General features: G+C 40.4%; 1 protein-coding gene across 3 annotated transcripts in view; it reads right to left on the bottom strand.

The window, feature by feature from the left end:
- Window positions 1–14,736, bottom strand: part of LOC124711259 (putative fatty acyl-CoA reductase CG5065) — a 492,981-nt gene that overhangs the window by 28,085 nt on the left and 450,160 nt on the right. For all 3 annotated transcript variants that reach the window (XM_047241233.1, XM_047241234.1, XM_047241235.1), the window contains one exon: window positions 11,601–11,746. In XM_047241233.1, coding sequence (XP_047097189.1) covers window positions 11,601–11,746 — 146 coding nt within the window. The remainder of the gene's footprint in view (window positions 1–11,600; window positions 11,747–14,736) is intronic.

Below are 14,736 nucleotides of genomic sequence, written 5' to 3'. Positions count from 1 at the left end.
TCATCATGGACATCTTTTGTGGTGTCAATTACAAAAGTAAGACGAAGGGATAGGGGAGTCAGCAGGAGAGCATCCCCCGGGGCTCTGCATCAGGGAAAGTCCCATCTGCAGCTGCCCCACCACCCCTGATCCATTACAGCCAAGAGCATCCACTATTCAAAAGAGTATGATACCCAGAACAGAAAATTGGGTGTAGCAGAAAGGAGACTGACTGAATCAAAAAGTGATTAAAACAGAGTAAAAGAGGGTTGAAAGAGCGGCCTGGTCAAAGAGGTAGAGTCGGGGATTGTTCAAACCTAGTACACAGTGGGAGACGCCCCATCCCCAATTGTCCTGGCCCTGCTCCAGAGGTACACTGAAATCTTAAACCAGTTCCATGGAAAACTGTAAGGCAGTTCAACAATCCACGAATCATCCAATAATAATACAGCTGCCAATATTAGAGGTAATGAATCTGGAAGTGCATACTTAGCACAGAGAACCAAAAGGAGGAGGAATCCCACCAAGATATAAGTAACAGTTTGTAAGACTCCACAACCACAATGTGGGTGTGGCATGTTACACAAAAGGAAACTATCGGTTAACCTTGTAACATCGATGTGGAGACAACATAGGACTACGGATTCCTTCTGGTGGAAATGGAAGGAAGCATACCATGCTGCAGTAGTCTCCTTGATTGTGTGGTGATTATTACATGGGGCAATAGCCTACCAGACGTCGTTCCATTTCCTAGAGAGAACTTTGATGCCATGGCTAATAATGAGATATAATTTTTTTCTTTTCTTTTACTACCTTGTACTCCATGGACACATTGCCGATGACGTAGAATATTTTTCATATGGTTATCCAGTGTAGAACATGAAGTGTGTGTTTATTTTATTTTTATTTATTTATATACTTGTTCCATAGATCTGTACATGTGAGCAAGTCGCTCAGATGTGGAACATGTCAATATACACAATAAAATACATAGAATAAAGACATTGTTATAGTATTAATAACAGTGCACAAAAGTCATACTTATTAGCTTAAAAACTAGTCAACATAAATGTGAAGATAGCAGTTTCATATTTAGGGCATTATTGCATTTATTTTAACCTTGAACAGTAATCAAAACTTCCCACTTTGGGTTTAAAAGTGACCCAAAAATGGAAATGAGAAAAACAGGAATTTTTACGTTACGGCATTATTACATTAGTTTAACAGTAAACAGTGTCAAAAAATTTAAAAACGTCTTTCCAATCTGGGTTTTACTTATTTCTCTGAAAGAATTCCTCTAGTGAATAAAGTGAGGTCTCAAGTAAATAATTTTTCAAGCTACGTTTAAATACTGATGTACTACTCCTTATACTTTTGATGCTGTTGGGTAGGGAATTGGAAATTTTCGTTCCAGCGTACTTTACCCCTTTCTGAATAAGTGTAAAGTTCTTTAACTCACAATGGAAATCCTCTTTTCTTCTGGTGTTATGTTCATGATGTAGGCAATTTGTTTCATACAGAGTGGGGTTATTTATTATGAAGCACATCAGTGAATATATGTACTGAGATGTTGCTGTCAGTATTTCAAGTCGTTTAAAAAAAATTTCGACATGAGGTTCGTGGGAGTACACCACAAATGATTCTTATTGCTCTTTTTTGTGCTGTGAGGATTTTCTTTGCGGCAGGTGCATTGCCCCAGAAGATGATGCCATAACACATGACTGAATGAAAATAGCCAAAGTAAGCTGACTTTGAGATGGTAATGTCATTGAAGCGTGACAAAATTCGTAAAGCAAATGTTGCCGATGTCAGCCATTTTAGTGTTTGTAGAACGTGATGTTCCCAGTTTAGCCTACTGTCCACGTATACGCCTAGGAATTTTGATAAGTACACTTGCTTTATCATCTGATCATTCTGTGTGATAACTATTTCTTTTGGGTTTTTGTGGGTTGTCTGGTACTCGATAAAATTGTTTTTTTTTTCAGGTTTTTTGAAAGGGAGTTAATACTAAACCAACCCAGAACTTCTTTAAGGATATCATTGACCTCGGATTCTAAGTCAGAAGTTAACACATTATCCACCACAATGCTCGTATCATCAGCGAACATTGTAAATTTACACTGTTTATTGATGGATAAAGGCAGGTCATTAACATATATGAGGAACAGCAAGGGCCCAAGCACTGATCCCTGTGGCACTCCATGCTGCACAATTCCCCACTCAGAGTCCACTGTATATTGTGATACACTATCTGAAACATCTAGAATAATCTTCTGTTTCCTATTTTCGAGGTACGATTTTAACCAGTTCCCTACAGGTCCTGTAATTCCATAATGACAGGCCTTCTTGAAGAGTATCTGGTGATCTACACAGTCGAACGCCTTTGATAGGTCGCATAAGACACCAATTGGCAGCCTCTTGCTGTTTATAGACTCTAGAATATCATTTGTGAATGAGAAAATTGTGTTATCTATTGCAACTCCCTTTTGAAAACCAAACTGCTGACTGTTAATGATGTTCAGGTCACCAAGGTGTGCCACAATCCTGTTGTACAGAGCTTTTTCTAGGACTTTTGAAAATGTTGTTAATAGAGAGATAGGGCGATAGTTTGACACATTTGTAGCATCCCCTGCTTTGTACAGGGGCCTGACAACAGAGTATTTCATTCTGTCTGGAAACACTCCTTGTTGCATGGATGTGTTGCAGATGTGAGACAAAACTTCGGCCACTTCACTACAGCAAGCCTTCAACAGCTTGCTTGAAATATCGCCGATACCAGCAGAATGTCTATTTTTCAAAGACTGTATGATTTTTTTGATTTCATTGGCAGTAATGGGAAGCACACTTATTTGACTGAAAGGTTCTGGAAAATTATTTTTCATTATACAGGCAGCTTTATCTACAGAACCATGGCAACCTATCTGTGTTGGGACAGTTAAAAAATGTTGGTTAAAGATTTCAGCAATTTCCTCACTATTAGTTATCTCTGAGTCGTCAACAGTTAAAACAATATTTTTGTCTTTGGTGTAGTTTACGGTCCCTGTTTCTCTCTTTATCACATTCCAGATTGTTTTAATTTTATTTTCAGAATTAGTAATTTCAGATGCTATACACATACTTTTAGAGTTTTTAATTACTTTGGCAAGAATTTTACAGTAGAGTTTATAATGTTTTAGCTGAGCAGGGTTGTTAGAAGTCTTTGATGCTATGTAGAGTTGTCTTTTTCTCTGACAGGAAGCTATGATGCCCTTAGTGAGCCATGGTTTTTTTGCAGACCTAGCAGGTTGGACTCTGTATGACTTTTTTGGAAATACACTTTCAAAGGTACCTGCTATCTCATTTGTGAATAAATTGTATTTTGAATTAGCAGTTTCTGCTAGATAAACAGGTGTCCAGTCAGTATGCTGAAGACATGTTCTGAACATTTGAATAGCTTCCTCACTTATTTTCCTTACTGTTTTCCATCTAAGTGAGGTGTCACTCAGAGGAATTCCCAAGCTGTTGAAAGTAACTCGTTGTCCGTCATGGTCAGACAGACCATTTATAACCATTTCAATATTAATATGGCTGACTTTACTCTGATCAACAAAAACGTTATCAATGAGAGTACTGGAAGAGGTTGTGGTTCTGGTGGGCGAGCTAACCACGGGAACAAGGTTGTACGTGCCCATGAGATTTTCAAACTCCACCTTGCAGGGAGAATTAACCAAGAAATCTATGTTAAAATCCCCAACAACTACCATGCCCCTACTTTTTCTACTTAAGTACAACAAAAGAGTATCTAATTGTTTAACAAACACTTTAAAATTACCAGATGGTGCCCTGTAAACTGCCACAACTGTTAATCTGGAGACAGTGTCTGGCACCTCTATAGCACATACTTCAAAATGTAGCTCAAAGCAGAATCTTTGTACATCTATTGCCGTGAACAAGACATTGTTTTTTACATATACAGCTACTCCTCCTTTGTCCATATAGTTCCTGCAATAAGACGTTGCCAAAACATAGTTGGGAATAGGGACCACTTCAATACCAGCAGTGATGTGGTGTTCTGTTAGACACAGAATGTGGGCACTGTTTATACCTTTTGTGTCTTCTATATTTGCTGTGAACTGATCCAGCTTGCAGTATAGGCCTCTTATGTTCTGATGAAACACTGTTAACTTTTGTTTGTCTTTAATTGTATTGCTGTTTGAGTGAACTTTCGTTAGTGTATTAATTACATGTTGCAGATTTTTGTTACTGGACCAAATCCTGCTAGAGTTGGCCCAGCTCACTAGTTTCCCTCGTTAGTTAGGGCTATGACTGGTCTGCTTTCATGATCGTTATTGTTTAGGCCTATCATTTCATGAAAAGCTTTTCCAATGTCTGCTGCTAGTTTATTTTTGCCAAACTGATTTAGATGTAGTCCATGCTTTGTGAAGCAGTGTCTCTCATACCTGTCTGTATCCAGTAGTGTCACATTCGTAAACTTAGTGCAAAAGTGTTTCAGTTTACTATTCGTTAGGCGAATTTCTCTGTTCACACAAGACCAGTCTGCCAGGTCATATCTCGTGGGCACAGTTGTTAGTATTATGTTTGTATGCTGTAATAACTGCAGCAATACGAGTAGCTTTTTAATGAAAGTGCTGGCCTCGTTGCAATAAACATCGTTTGCTCCTGCGATTATTGCAACACAGTCTTTTTCCGTGAATTTAGCACATTCTGTGTGTATGTCTTCTACCACATTCACGAATTTTGCTCCTGGTTTAACAATTGCTGATATACACGAACCATCTTGAGCAGAGTTCGACATGCATGTCGAAATATTGCGAGTATGACTGTCTCCAAATATTTTTCCGTTATTTTTCCGTTGTGTTTGTTCACGTACGCGATCGGAACTTTATGTTACGCAACCACACGTGTTTTGTGTACACGTGTTGCCGTCTACTACAATTTTAGGTGCACTGTTTTTGTTATTTGAATTATCACTGTTTATCAAGCACTGAACTTTGTCCACTGTTGAGGCTTCTTTATTCACTTGTGGGTTTCCTTTCTTGTATATAAATGTGGTGTCGTCAACGGTTACGTTTTCACGACATACATAGCACCGATCTACACACACTGTCGAAGCACATTGCTGTGCTATTTTCTGTACGAGTTCCTTATGTAAAGACTTGGATTTTGTTTCTGGGGATCTTTCAAATAGCTTTATTAAATGTATTGTGTGAAACAGAAAGCAATAGGCAGAAGTGTTTTAAGAACTGTGGAGCGAGAGAGGTATCGGCAGTTGTCGGGTCGAACAGTGTGGAACAGACCGGAGGGTTGGTGTGAAAGCATGGTGATATGGAAGCAAGTACTGACTACTGTGTGTAGCAATGGTGTGTGTTTAATGCAATATTAATACCTGATGTGTTTGTGTTAGACCGGTTAGGAATTTAACTTTATGATGGATATTCTAAAAGGACATTGTATTACGCAAACGCTGTTGGTATTTGCAGAATGATGCCTGTGGTGGTGACAAGGCACTCGTGAACAGACAGTATTGTCATCGTTTTAGAACTGAACTGCATTACATAAACTGAATTTAATATTGCTCATTTTCTTGACTACGATATATGATGTGTGCAAAAACACTAACTGCCAATGTGGAAACTGAACTGTGTTGCTACGTAAGTGACTGTATTCGCAGGAATAGTATTATTGTGAACCATGAATATTAATAGTAGATGGACTGTCTAGCTTCACAATTGGTGAAGTATAGCAAGTGGAACGTTAATTTAAACACGTCATGTGGACCGTACCAAACTGTCGTGTGTGAAAGTTGCAGTTGCATTAATACGACCTTCAGGTGCTGCATAAGCAGTTGCTTTCTTCCGGTCTACAACAAATGGATGCTACGCCACTTATTACCACTGACAGCCCAAACAAGATGTAAGGAAAGAGGACAGTTTAATGCCAAGGACACGACTGGATAAACTTCATTCATATCAGCAACTTCAAACTGCTTCTGCCGTCATCACCACCTCACGCAGGCACAGAACAGCTAACACCTAAAAACATTCCACTCTTCGAGAAACACAATTGTAACCAATTTTATTCCTTTATGCTTTGTAACAGACTATCTCTTAATATTTCTCTCTATAAATAAAAGTAGTGTATTGTAAAGACTGTTCACCTTCAGTGATTGCTGACCCCACCCCTAACAGTAGTTATTGCCATCATTTATTTGTTTCTGTTCTTCATAGTATTTGCATTAGTCATTGCATGCGTTGTATGTGTCTTTTGGAAGGGCCTGCTTTGATGTGTATCTGCAGTAATTTAGACAGGAGAATTTGTGTGTTGCACTGCAAAACGTGGCTAAACGTGTGATTTGAAGCATCTGCCATTGACATTATTTACACCAACCAATTACAAAGAACTAGCTTATTCACCATTGATTCAACTTAGCATATTGGAGGGAATTTTGAATCTGACAGTTGTTAAAGTACGCCACTTAATGTCATATTCCCATTCATTCATGTTTAGGTGCAAATTTATCTTGGTTAGTTACTTTTAAGCAAAATTACAGTACACTGTGTCATTATTTATCAAATTAGCTTCAGATTGTTTTACTGTTTTCCGCTATCAAAGTATTTTATTATCAGGAGTTTAACAGGATTTGGAAACTCCTCATATAGAGGTGTGCTTTTGACATTTACGGAAGTAAAACAGGTTTGTGGGGTTTACACAATATTAATTTTCTTCCTGCAGTTTTTCTTTAAACATTTTCTGATTACAAATTCACGGTCACAGTAAATCTCCAGGAACTGTTTTCTTCACAGAACACATCTCATCTGCACCTTCAAATCCACACCTGGTGTCAGCAAAGCAAACAGGCAAACAGAGAGCAAGTAGATGCTCCTCTAGCCAAACGATTGGCCAGGTTCTCCCCAGGATACCCACATGACTTGAGACCCAGAGAAAGACAACTGAGCAGGCAGTATAATGAAGGCCAGTGAGAAGATCATGAATAGCAGAGACCGAAAGGTGGCAAGAATAGCAACGGTCAATAGACGGGAGATTGCCCACTGAGTCAGCACATATTAAAAAATGGTCAGGGGAAGCCTGTTTACTAAAATGTAGATGCTGTTAACAGCTGTCAGCTCTGCTGTAAGTACAATGCCATAGTTTTATGGCCTTTGATGTAAAAGATGGGACCATACTGGAACTCTAAGAAATGGACCTAACAGATACCTAGAGGTCATGGCAATGACCAAGACTTTACGACCTGGAAGAGATCGGCCCTAATCTGTGGCCTAGGAACCATTCAAGGATGAGTGTGTGAGAAAACATGGTGAGCACAATTCAGGAAGGGGAGATAGAGATCTTGGCAGAGGGAAGGGAGGCACATTCCAACTGCTAGTTTCACCGGAGGTATCAGGAAAACACCCCTCATGTATAGAGAGAATAGGAAACACTGTATGATGAGAGAATTGTTGAATTTTGATTGTATACATGACCAAGAGCTTGTACTGTTGAATCTGAAGGGGCAGGATCCCCACTTCAACAAGAACACTGTCTACAGGACTAGTCTGAACGGCTCCAATGGCCAGATGCATTCTTGATGGGGGACTGGGCCTAACAGTTTTCAAGTTGAAGGTGCCACCAAGTCATAAACCTGGGAATTATAGTCCAGTCAGGTTGAAACCAGGACCCAGTAAGTACAGATAAGAGTAGCACGATCTGCACCTCAAGCTGGGTGAGCAAAGATATGGAGTGCAGCTTCTGCATGAAGATAGCCTTCAGGAAATGAATGTGGGCAACATTCAACCAAAAAGGAGGCCAGAGAAATGGGACTATGCTACAATATTCAGGTGCTGCATACCTAACTAGAGTTCCTGGTCAAGATGGACCATGGTACAATGGCAGAAATGCATGGCATGTGTTTTTGTAGGAGAGAACTGGAAACTGTGTGGAAGAGTGCATGCGGAGGCCTGCCAAATGGTACCTTAGGTCTAGCATTCAGCACAGACCCGAGAGTGGGGGCTGTACCAAATGCAAAACTCATCGACATGCAACCCAGTGGTGACCAGCAGCCCAATAGAGGTCACTAACCCATAATGGCGATGAGGAAGACAGAGGCCTGTGGGACGAATTTCTCTTGGACTCGTGGGGAGACTGAAGTGCTGAGTAACTCTGAACAACCAGTGGGATAAAAACTGATGAATAAAAATTTGTAGGGGACCTAAAAAGTCGTAGTCATGGAGAGTGAGTAAAACGTGATGGCTCCAAGCAGTGTTATACAGCTTATACAGTCGAAAAATATTGTGACAAGGCATTGGCATTTATAAAAAAGATGTCAGATTGTTGTTTCCAATCTAAGCAGATGGTTGGCTGTGGATGTCCCTCCCGGAAACCACACTGACAGGGGGATAAAAGGTCCTAAGATTCAAGAAACCAGCATAATCTGTGGACAGCCAACCTTTCAAGCAGTGTACAGGGTACGTTGGTTGGGCTAATCAACTGGCTGCTGTGGAGACATGTCAGGTTCTTGTCTGCTTAAGAATTCAATAACTGTGCTATCTCTCCACTGCAAGGGGAAGGCACCTTTAAGCCAGTGGTGGATGAAGACCCTGAGGACATGTTGCCTTTGGTGAACATTTAGGTGCTGCATCATACGACTGAACTGAATCAGGGCCTGGGGATGTATCGTCGGCGGAGGCAAGAATCTGAAGTGAAAGGTTTGTTATAGGATTCAGCTTGGTGGGGAGTGAAACATAAGGAGGTGTCTTCAACTTGTTACTTTTTTAGTAGAAAGGTAGCTGGATAGGAAGAGGATACTATTACCGTTACAAAGTGGGTCACAAGGTGTTCCACAAGAACCAATAAATCAGTACAAAGACCAATATGTGGGACAAGACCCAGAACAACTTTGAATGTTGGTGGCCTGTAAGACCATGGAGCTTGATCTACACCCAAGAGTAAGAGGCACATATCCACAGAGAGGAGATGTAGTGCACCCAGCATTAGTTCTTACTGCATTAGATTGAAAAGTTACCCCTAATGTGCAGTCTCTTTAAAGTGATAAGGTTCGTTTACGAAGGATGTCATTTGAATCAATGTGGGGTTATCCTAGAACAGCTATTGCATTGTCTTTGGTCTACCATGGCATTCGTCAACTGTGAGGGAGACACTTAGAAAGGGGAGTAGCAGCTCCAGTGGTGTGGATCATCATGTCTGAAATGCCTTGCACAACCTCATGAAGATAATCCAACATAGAGATGGCAAATGTAACAACAAAGATATAGAAAGGCCAGTTGGCTTGGTGAAGTGCCCAGTGTTGTATTTGGTCAGTCTGGCAGTAGTAAGGAAATGACAGAACAACCAGAAAGTGATCACTGTCACAATGTCACTGTGTAATGACCACTATAGAGAAGCTACAAGATTACGGGAAGAGATCATCAATTAGAAGGCCCCTACCATATGAAGCAGCACTCACCCACATGGAGTGGTGTGTGCTGAAGTCCCCACACAGGAAAAAAGGGGGAAAAATTGTTAGATTAATGTGGACAATTCAAAGTAAGTATATGGTCTGCCTGAAGGTGGGTGAACGTTGCAAATTATAATTGCTGAGCTTGTTTGCACCCACACCCCTATTGCCTCCAATGAGATACGAATGAGAATCCATTCACCGACGACATCTGTACGAACCAGAGTACAGATCCCTCCAGATGACTTCTTGGGACCAGCACACTTGTGACAGAACACTCGATAACTGTGGAGCATTAAAAAAAATGGCCACCAATGGAGTGCATTTACTGTAGAGCAATACAAATCACAGAAGAGGAGACAATAAGGTGTTGTGGTTCTGGCAGGTGACAGCAGTGCCATTACAGTTCCTCTGAATGGCCATGTGGCTGGTGTCCAAGCTAGGCATGAAGTGGCCAGGAGGGCTGGACATGGTGCAGGATCAATGCTTGTCACCAGTGAGGATGGAACCACAGCCACAAACATCTGCTCAGAATACATGGAGGGAGGGGGATATGGCACCTCCAGGAGCACTGGAGGAGCCTTTTCCCAGTTCTTCTTCTTCTTCTTCTTCTTCTTCTTCTTCTCCTTCTCTTCCTTCATACCCTTTGGTGGGTACAGTTTGTTTAAGGGGCTATTCGACTGCCCTGGGATTGTTTGATGTCAGGCCTTTGACTGGTGGTTGCCTCCTGAGAGGGAGCCCTGCCAAAGGTAGATGCCAAAGAAGAATACTTCTACGGTCGTGTGCAGGAATTGTTTCCCGGAGAAGCTGCTGTGGGAATCATGGGTGTGGAGATTGGTGGGAGATGGGAGATATGGTTTGAGGAAGACCACGATGGGGGTGGGGGGAGGGGTCAGAGTCATGATGATAGTGTAATTAATTGTCAAATCCAACAGGATGTAGGCATTAATATTTCTTCTGTGCCTCAGTATATGATTGACAATCAATAGATTTCTGTTACTGGAGCATCTGTTCTTTTTTGAAAACTGGTGAACATGGATGGTGATGTTCTGCACAGTTGACACATAAATGTGGATGTTCACAAGGACATCTTCATGGCTTGATTGTTGACAGCTGCCATATTTTGGACCCACAGTGCAGTGGGATAACGTATGCCTGAGGCCCAAACATCTGAAGAACTTCATAGGTGGTGGGATGCATAGTTTTGCAACATACCTGTACACCATGATCTTAACCTTCTCTGAGACGACACTCCCACCAAAGGTTAAGATAAAGGTATCTGTATCCATACAAATTATCCTTGGGCTCTTTTTGTACACAGCTGGTAAAATGTATGCCTCACCTCTGGAGATTAGACCACAGTTTCTGATCTGTTTGGAGTGCAAGATCTTTGAGGAAGATGAGTCCTTGGATCATGTTCAAAGTTTTGTGTGGGGTGATGGTCACAAGTATGTCACCTAGATGATCACTTCCCCGCTGAGCTGTAGACTGGGCAGCAGAGGAAGATTTAATTAATAATAACCCATTTTGCATTTTCCTCAGTCTCCACTTCCTCAAGTTTATTTTCAATGTTTTTGACAAAAAATAATGGTTTCATTGCAGTAAAAGTATCCCCTTCAGTCATGGTACAGACCAAGTATTGGGTGACGTATTTTGTTCTTAGACATATGGCTTGTCCCTCTTCCCAAAGAGTGGCTGGAAGGAGGGGGGCGGGGGGACATCGTGGGGCCATATTTCTCTGCAATATAATAATCTTGCTCAACTGCTTGGGCCTTGTGGCTGTCAGCGGGAGAGAGTTTAATTTGCTTCATGTGTAAACCTTCCATTATGGCACCACCCAGTCCAAATGAGGGCTCTTTCCACAGGTACTACCCAGCCACATCTGGCCAGTAAATTGTCGTCTGGAACCCGTGATGGGCAGATACTCCTTGACTTGCAAGGAGAGCTTCCAGCTCAGGCACTAACAGTGCGATTCCTATGTGGTCAGGAGGGCTTCCACCACACAGGTACTTAAACAAATGGCACCTGCAGTATTCTGTACATTCAGCAGTCATAACAAAAATATTTTAAATAAATTGACTATTCAGCTGAGCTACTGTTGTCTCTTACCTAAATGGTTTTAAGATTGACATCTGCTTATTATTAATAGAAAATAGTGCTGAAGTCTTACTTTGGTGTTAGGGCATCAATGAGATCATCATCCATCCATTCCATGCATTGGATTATCTTGTCGGGATCGTAGGGTGGAGGATATATCACTTCATTCACTTCCTCTCTATCACAATTGCAATACGCTGTTGACACATGGATTAGTGCCTGAAAAAAGGAAAATTTATTATATTAAGAGGTTACTTAAACATTTGAAATTCAACATAATTTCAAGAACTAGTCAAAACAGTACAGATAAATGTAACATAACAAATACCCACTATAACAAGAGAAGAAGATATTTCCCATAAAATGGATCAGTTCCCTAACTGTTACAGATAATCATGGCAAACACACTTATTTCTGACTGAAGTAATTGTTGGTTACAACTTGGTCTTTTCTTTTGTTTTAAGGTTATTACAAAATACAAGAATCAAACTGAGAAATAAACTAAACTCAAAAATTTAATATTATGCCTTGCAATTTATTTTTATAAATTTAATGACTTCAGCTACAAAAACATCTACCATCCATAGTTTACAAGCATCTGTACAGTGTGTTTACTGGAGAGGGGGAAGACTGAATGTGTGAAAAGCTTCAATCATCTGCGTAGCACCGTATCACACGATGGAAGTTCCAAACTAGAAGTCTTAAATATAATAACAAAAGGATCTAGCTTCTTCCATCAAGTACGAAATCTAATCTGGGACAAGGAAGTCCCCCAAAGAGCCAAACAGACCATGTATAAAACTTATCTCCTGTGAATCATGATGTATAGTCTAGAGGCCTGCGTCATAAATTAGAAGAGAATCAAATACAAGCATGTGAAACGAAGTTCCTTAGGTCAGCGCTACAAAAAACTAGGAGAGAGAGAGTCAGGAATGATTATGTAAGGAGAGACCTGCAGGTGCCATCAACTATAGAGGAGAGAATGAGTGCTTTGAGATTGAAGTGGTTCAGTCATGTGAAGCGAATGCACCTGACTCAAACTTCACACCAGTATTTGGAGATGGAGGTACCAGGAAGATGACCAATTGGGTGGCCTAGAAAGAGATGGACAGGCCAGGTTAAGGAAGATCTCAAGAGGAGAGGAGTAACATGGGACGTAGTGGACAGGGAAAAGCTATACCAGGGCACAAACCAATGGAGACATATTGTTCACAAAGTTCCTACCCGGCTCGCCAGAAGGAGATGATGATGATGATGATGATGTACAGTGTGTTTACCATGGTGCACCACAATCATTTTCTCCCTCTGTGAATTGTGTGTGGGAAGGAAGACTGCTGGTAATCTCTGTATATGCCCTAAATTCTTTAATTCTGTCCTCACAGTAATTACATGAATTACATCTACATTTACCACATGACCGCTCTGAAATTTACAATTAAATGCCTAGCAGAGGGTTTATTGAACTAGATTCAAGCTAATTTTGTACCATTTCACTCTCAATCAGCGAGCAGAAAAAAAACTTAAATCTTTATGTGTGATACAGATCCCACACCACATAGCAATACCCCAGGAGAGGGCAGACAAGCATAGTGTAAGCAGTTTCTTTAATACACCTGTTACTTTTTCTAAGTGTTCTGCCAATAAATTGCAGTCTTTGGTTTGCTTTCCCTACAACGTTACCTATATGATCGTTCCAATTTAAGTTATTCATAACTGTACCACCTAAGTATTTAATTGGATTTAAAGCCTTTAGATTTGTGTGGTTTATCCTGTACCTGAAATTTAGTGGATTCCTTTTGCTACTCATTTGTATGGCTTTGCACTTTTCATTATTTAGAGTCAATTGCCACTTTCTGAATCATAAAATATCTTATCTAAATCATTTTGCAATTGGTTATACTCATCTGCAAACAAACTAAGAGAGCACCCCAGATTATCTCTTAAATTGTTTTTGTATATCAGGAACAGCAGAGGGTCTGTAACACTTCCTTGGGCAACGCCGGATATTACTTCTGTTTCACTCAAAGACTTTCCATCAGCTATTTTGTACTGTGACTTTTCTGACAGGAAATCACAAATCCAGTTCCACAACTGAGACAGTACTCCAGAGGCACACAGTTTGATTAGAAGTTGCTTGTCAGGAATTGTGCCAAAAGCCTTCTGGAAATCTAAAAGTTACTCTGAAGTCAGTAAAAGTTACTCATGTTGCAACTGTTCTCAATTTCAATCCTGGAATATTTACTTCATCTTCTTTTGTGAAGGAATTTTGGAAAACTGTGTTTAGTAACTCTGTTTTATTGAGGCTGTCATCAATAACATCACCATTGTTATGTGCAGTAAAGGCATTGACTGCATCATGACACTGGTGTACTTTACATACGACCAGAATCTCTTTGGGCCTTTTGTCAGATTTTGAATGAGTGTTTCCTTGTGGAAATTATTAAGAGCATCTTGCATTTAACTTCATGATAAATTAGACTGGTACAGTGTTTTAACACTCTTTTCCTGGAATGTCACGTCATAGGGTACGAGCGGCCCTCTGATTGTTACGAATCTTTGACCACATCTTGCCTATGCTGCATTCTGGCAGTCAAATCAACAGAAGGTGCTGATTATTTGCTTAAGTCTGTTTTCATTCATTTGGGTTATTTTCTTTTTTATTTTATCATTTTTATATTCTGTGATCTACGTAAACTTGCTTTTATGTATATAATTATATTTTTAAGCAAAATTCACCACAAGAACGCATCAGGATTATTGTCACTTAACTACACTGAAACACCAAAGAAACTGGTGTAGACATAAGTATTCAAATACGGAGATATGTAAACAGGCAGAATGCAGTGCTATTGTTGGCAATGCCTATATAAGACAACAAGTGTCTGGCACAGTTGTTAGATCGGTTACTGCTGCTACAATGGCAGGTTATCAACAATGAAGCGAGTTTGAACATGGTGTTATAGTTGGTGCACGATCAACGGGTTACAGCATCTCCAAGGTAGCGATGAAGTGGGAATTTTCCCATGTGACCATTTCACAAGAGTATCGTGAATATCAGGTATCCAGTAAAACATCAAATCTCTGACATCGTTGCAGCTGGAAAAGGATCATGCAAGAACGGGACCAACGACGGCTGAAGAGAATTGTTCAACATGACAGAAGTGCAACCCTTCTGCAAATTGCTCCAGATTTCAATGCTGGGCCATCAA

The sequence above is a fragment of the Schistocerca piceifrons genome, chromosome 8 (genome assembly GCF_021461385.2).
Source record: "Schistocerca piceifrons isolate TAMUIC-IGC-003096 chromosome 8, iqSchPice1.1, whole genome shotgun sequence".
In the NCBI taxonomy this organism is placed as follows: domain Eukaryota; kingdom Metazoa; phylum Arthropoda; class Insecta; order Orthoptera; family Acrididae; genus Schistocerca; species Schistocerca piceifrons.
The sequence above is the reverse complement of the archived record's forward strand: the minus strand, read 5'-3'. Positions and strand labels throughout refer to the sequence as shown.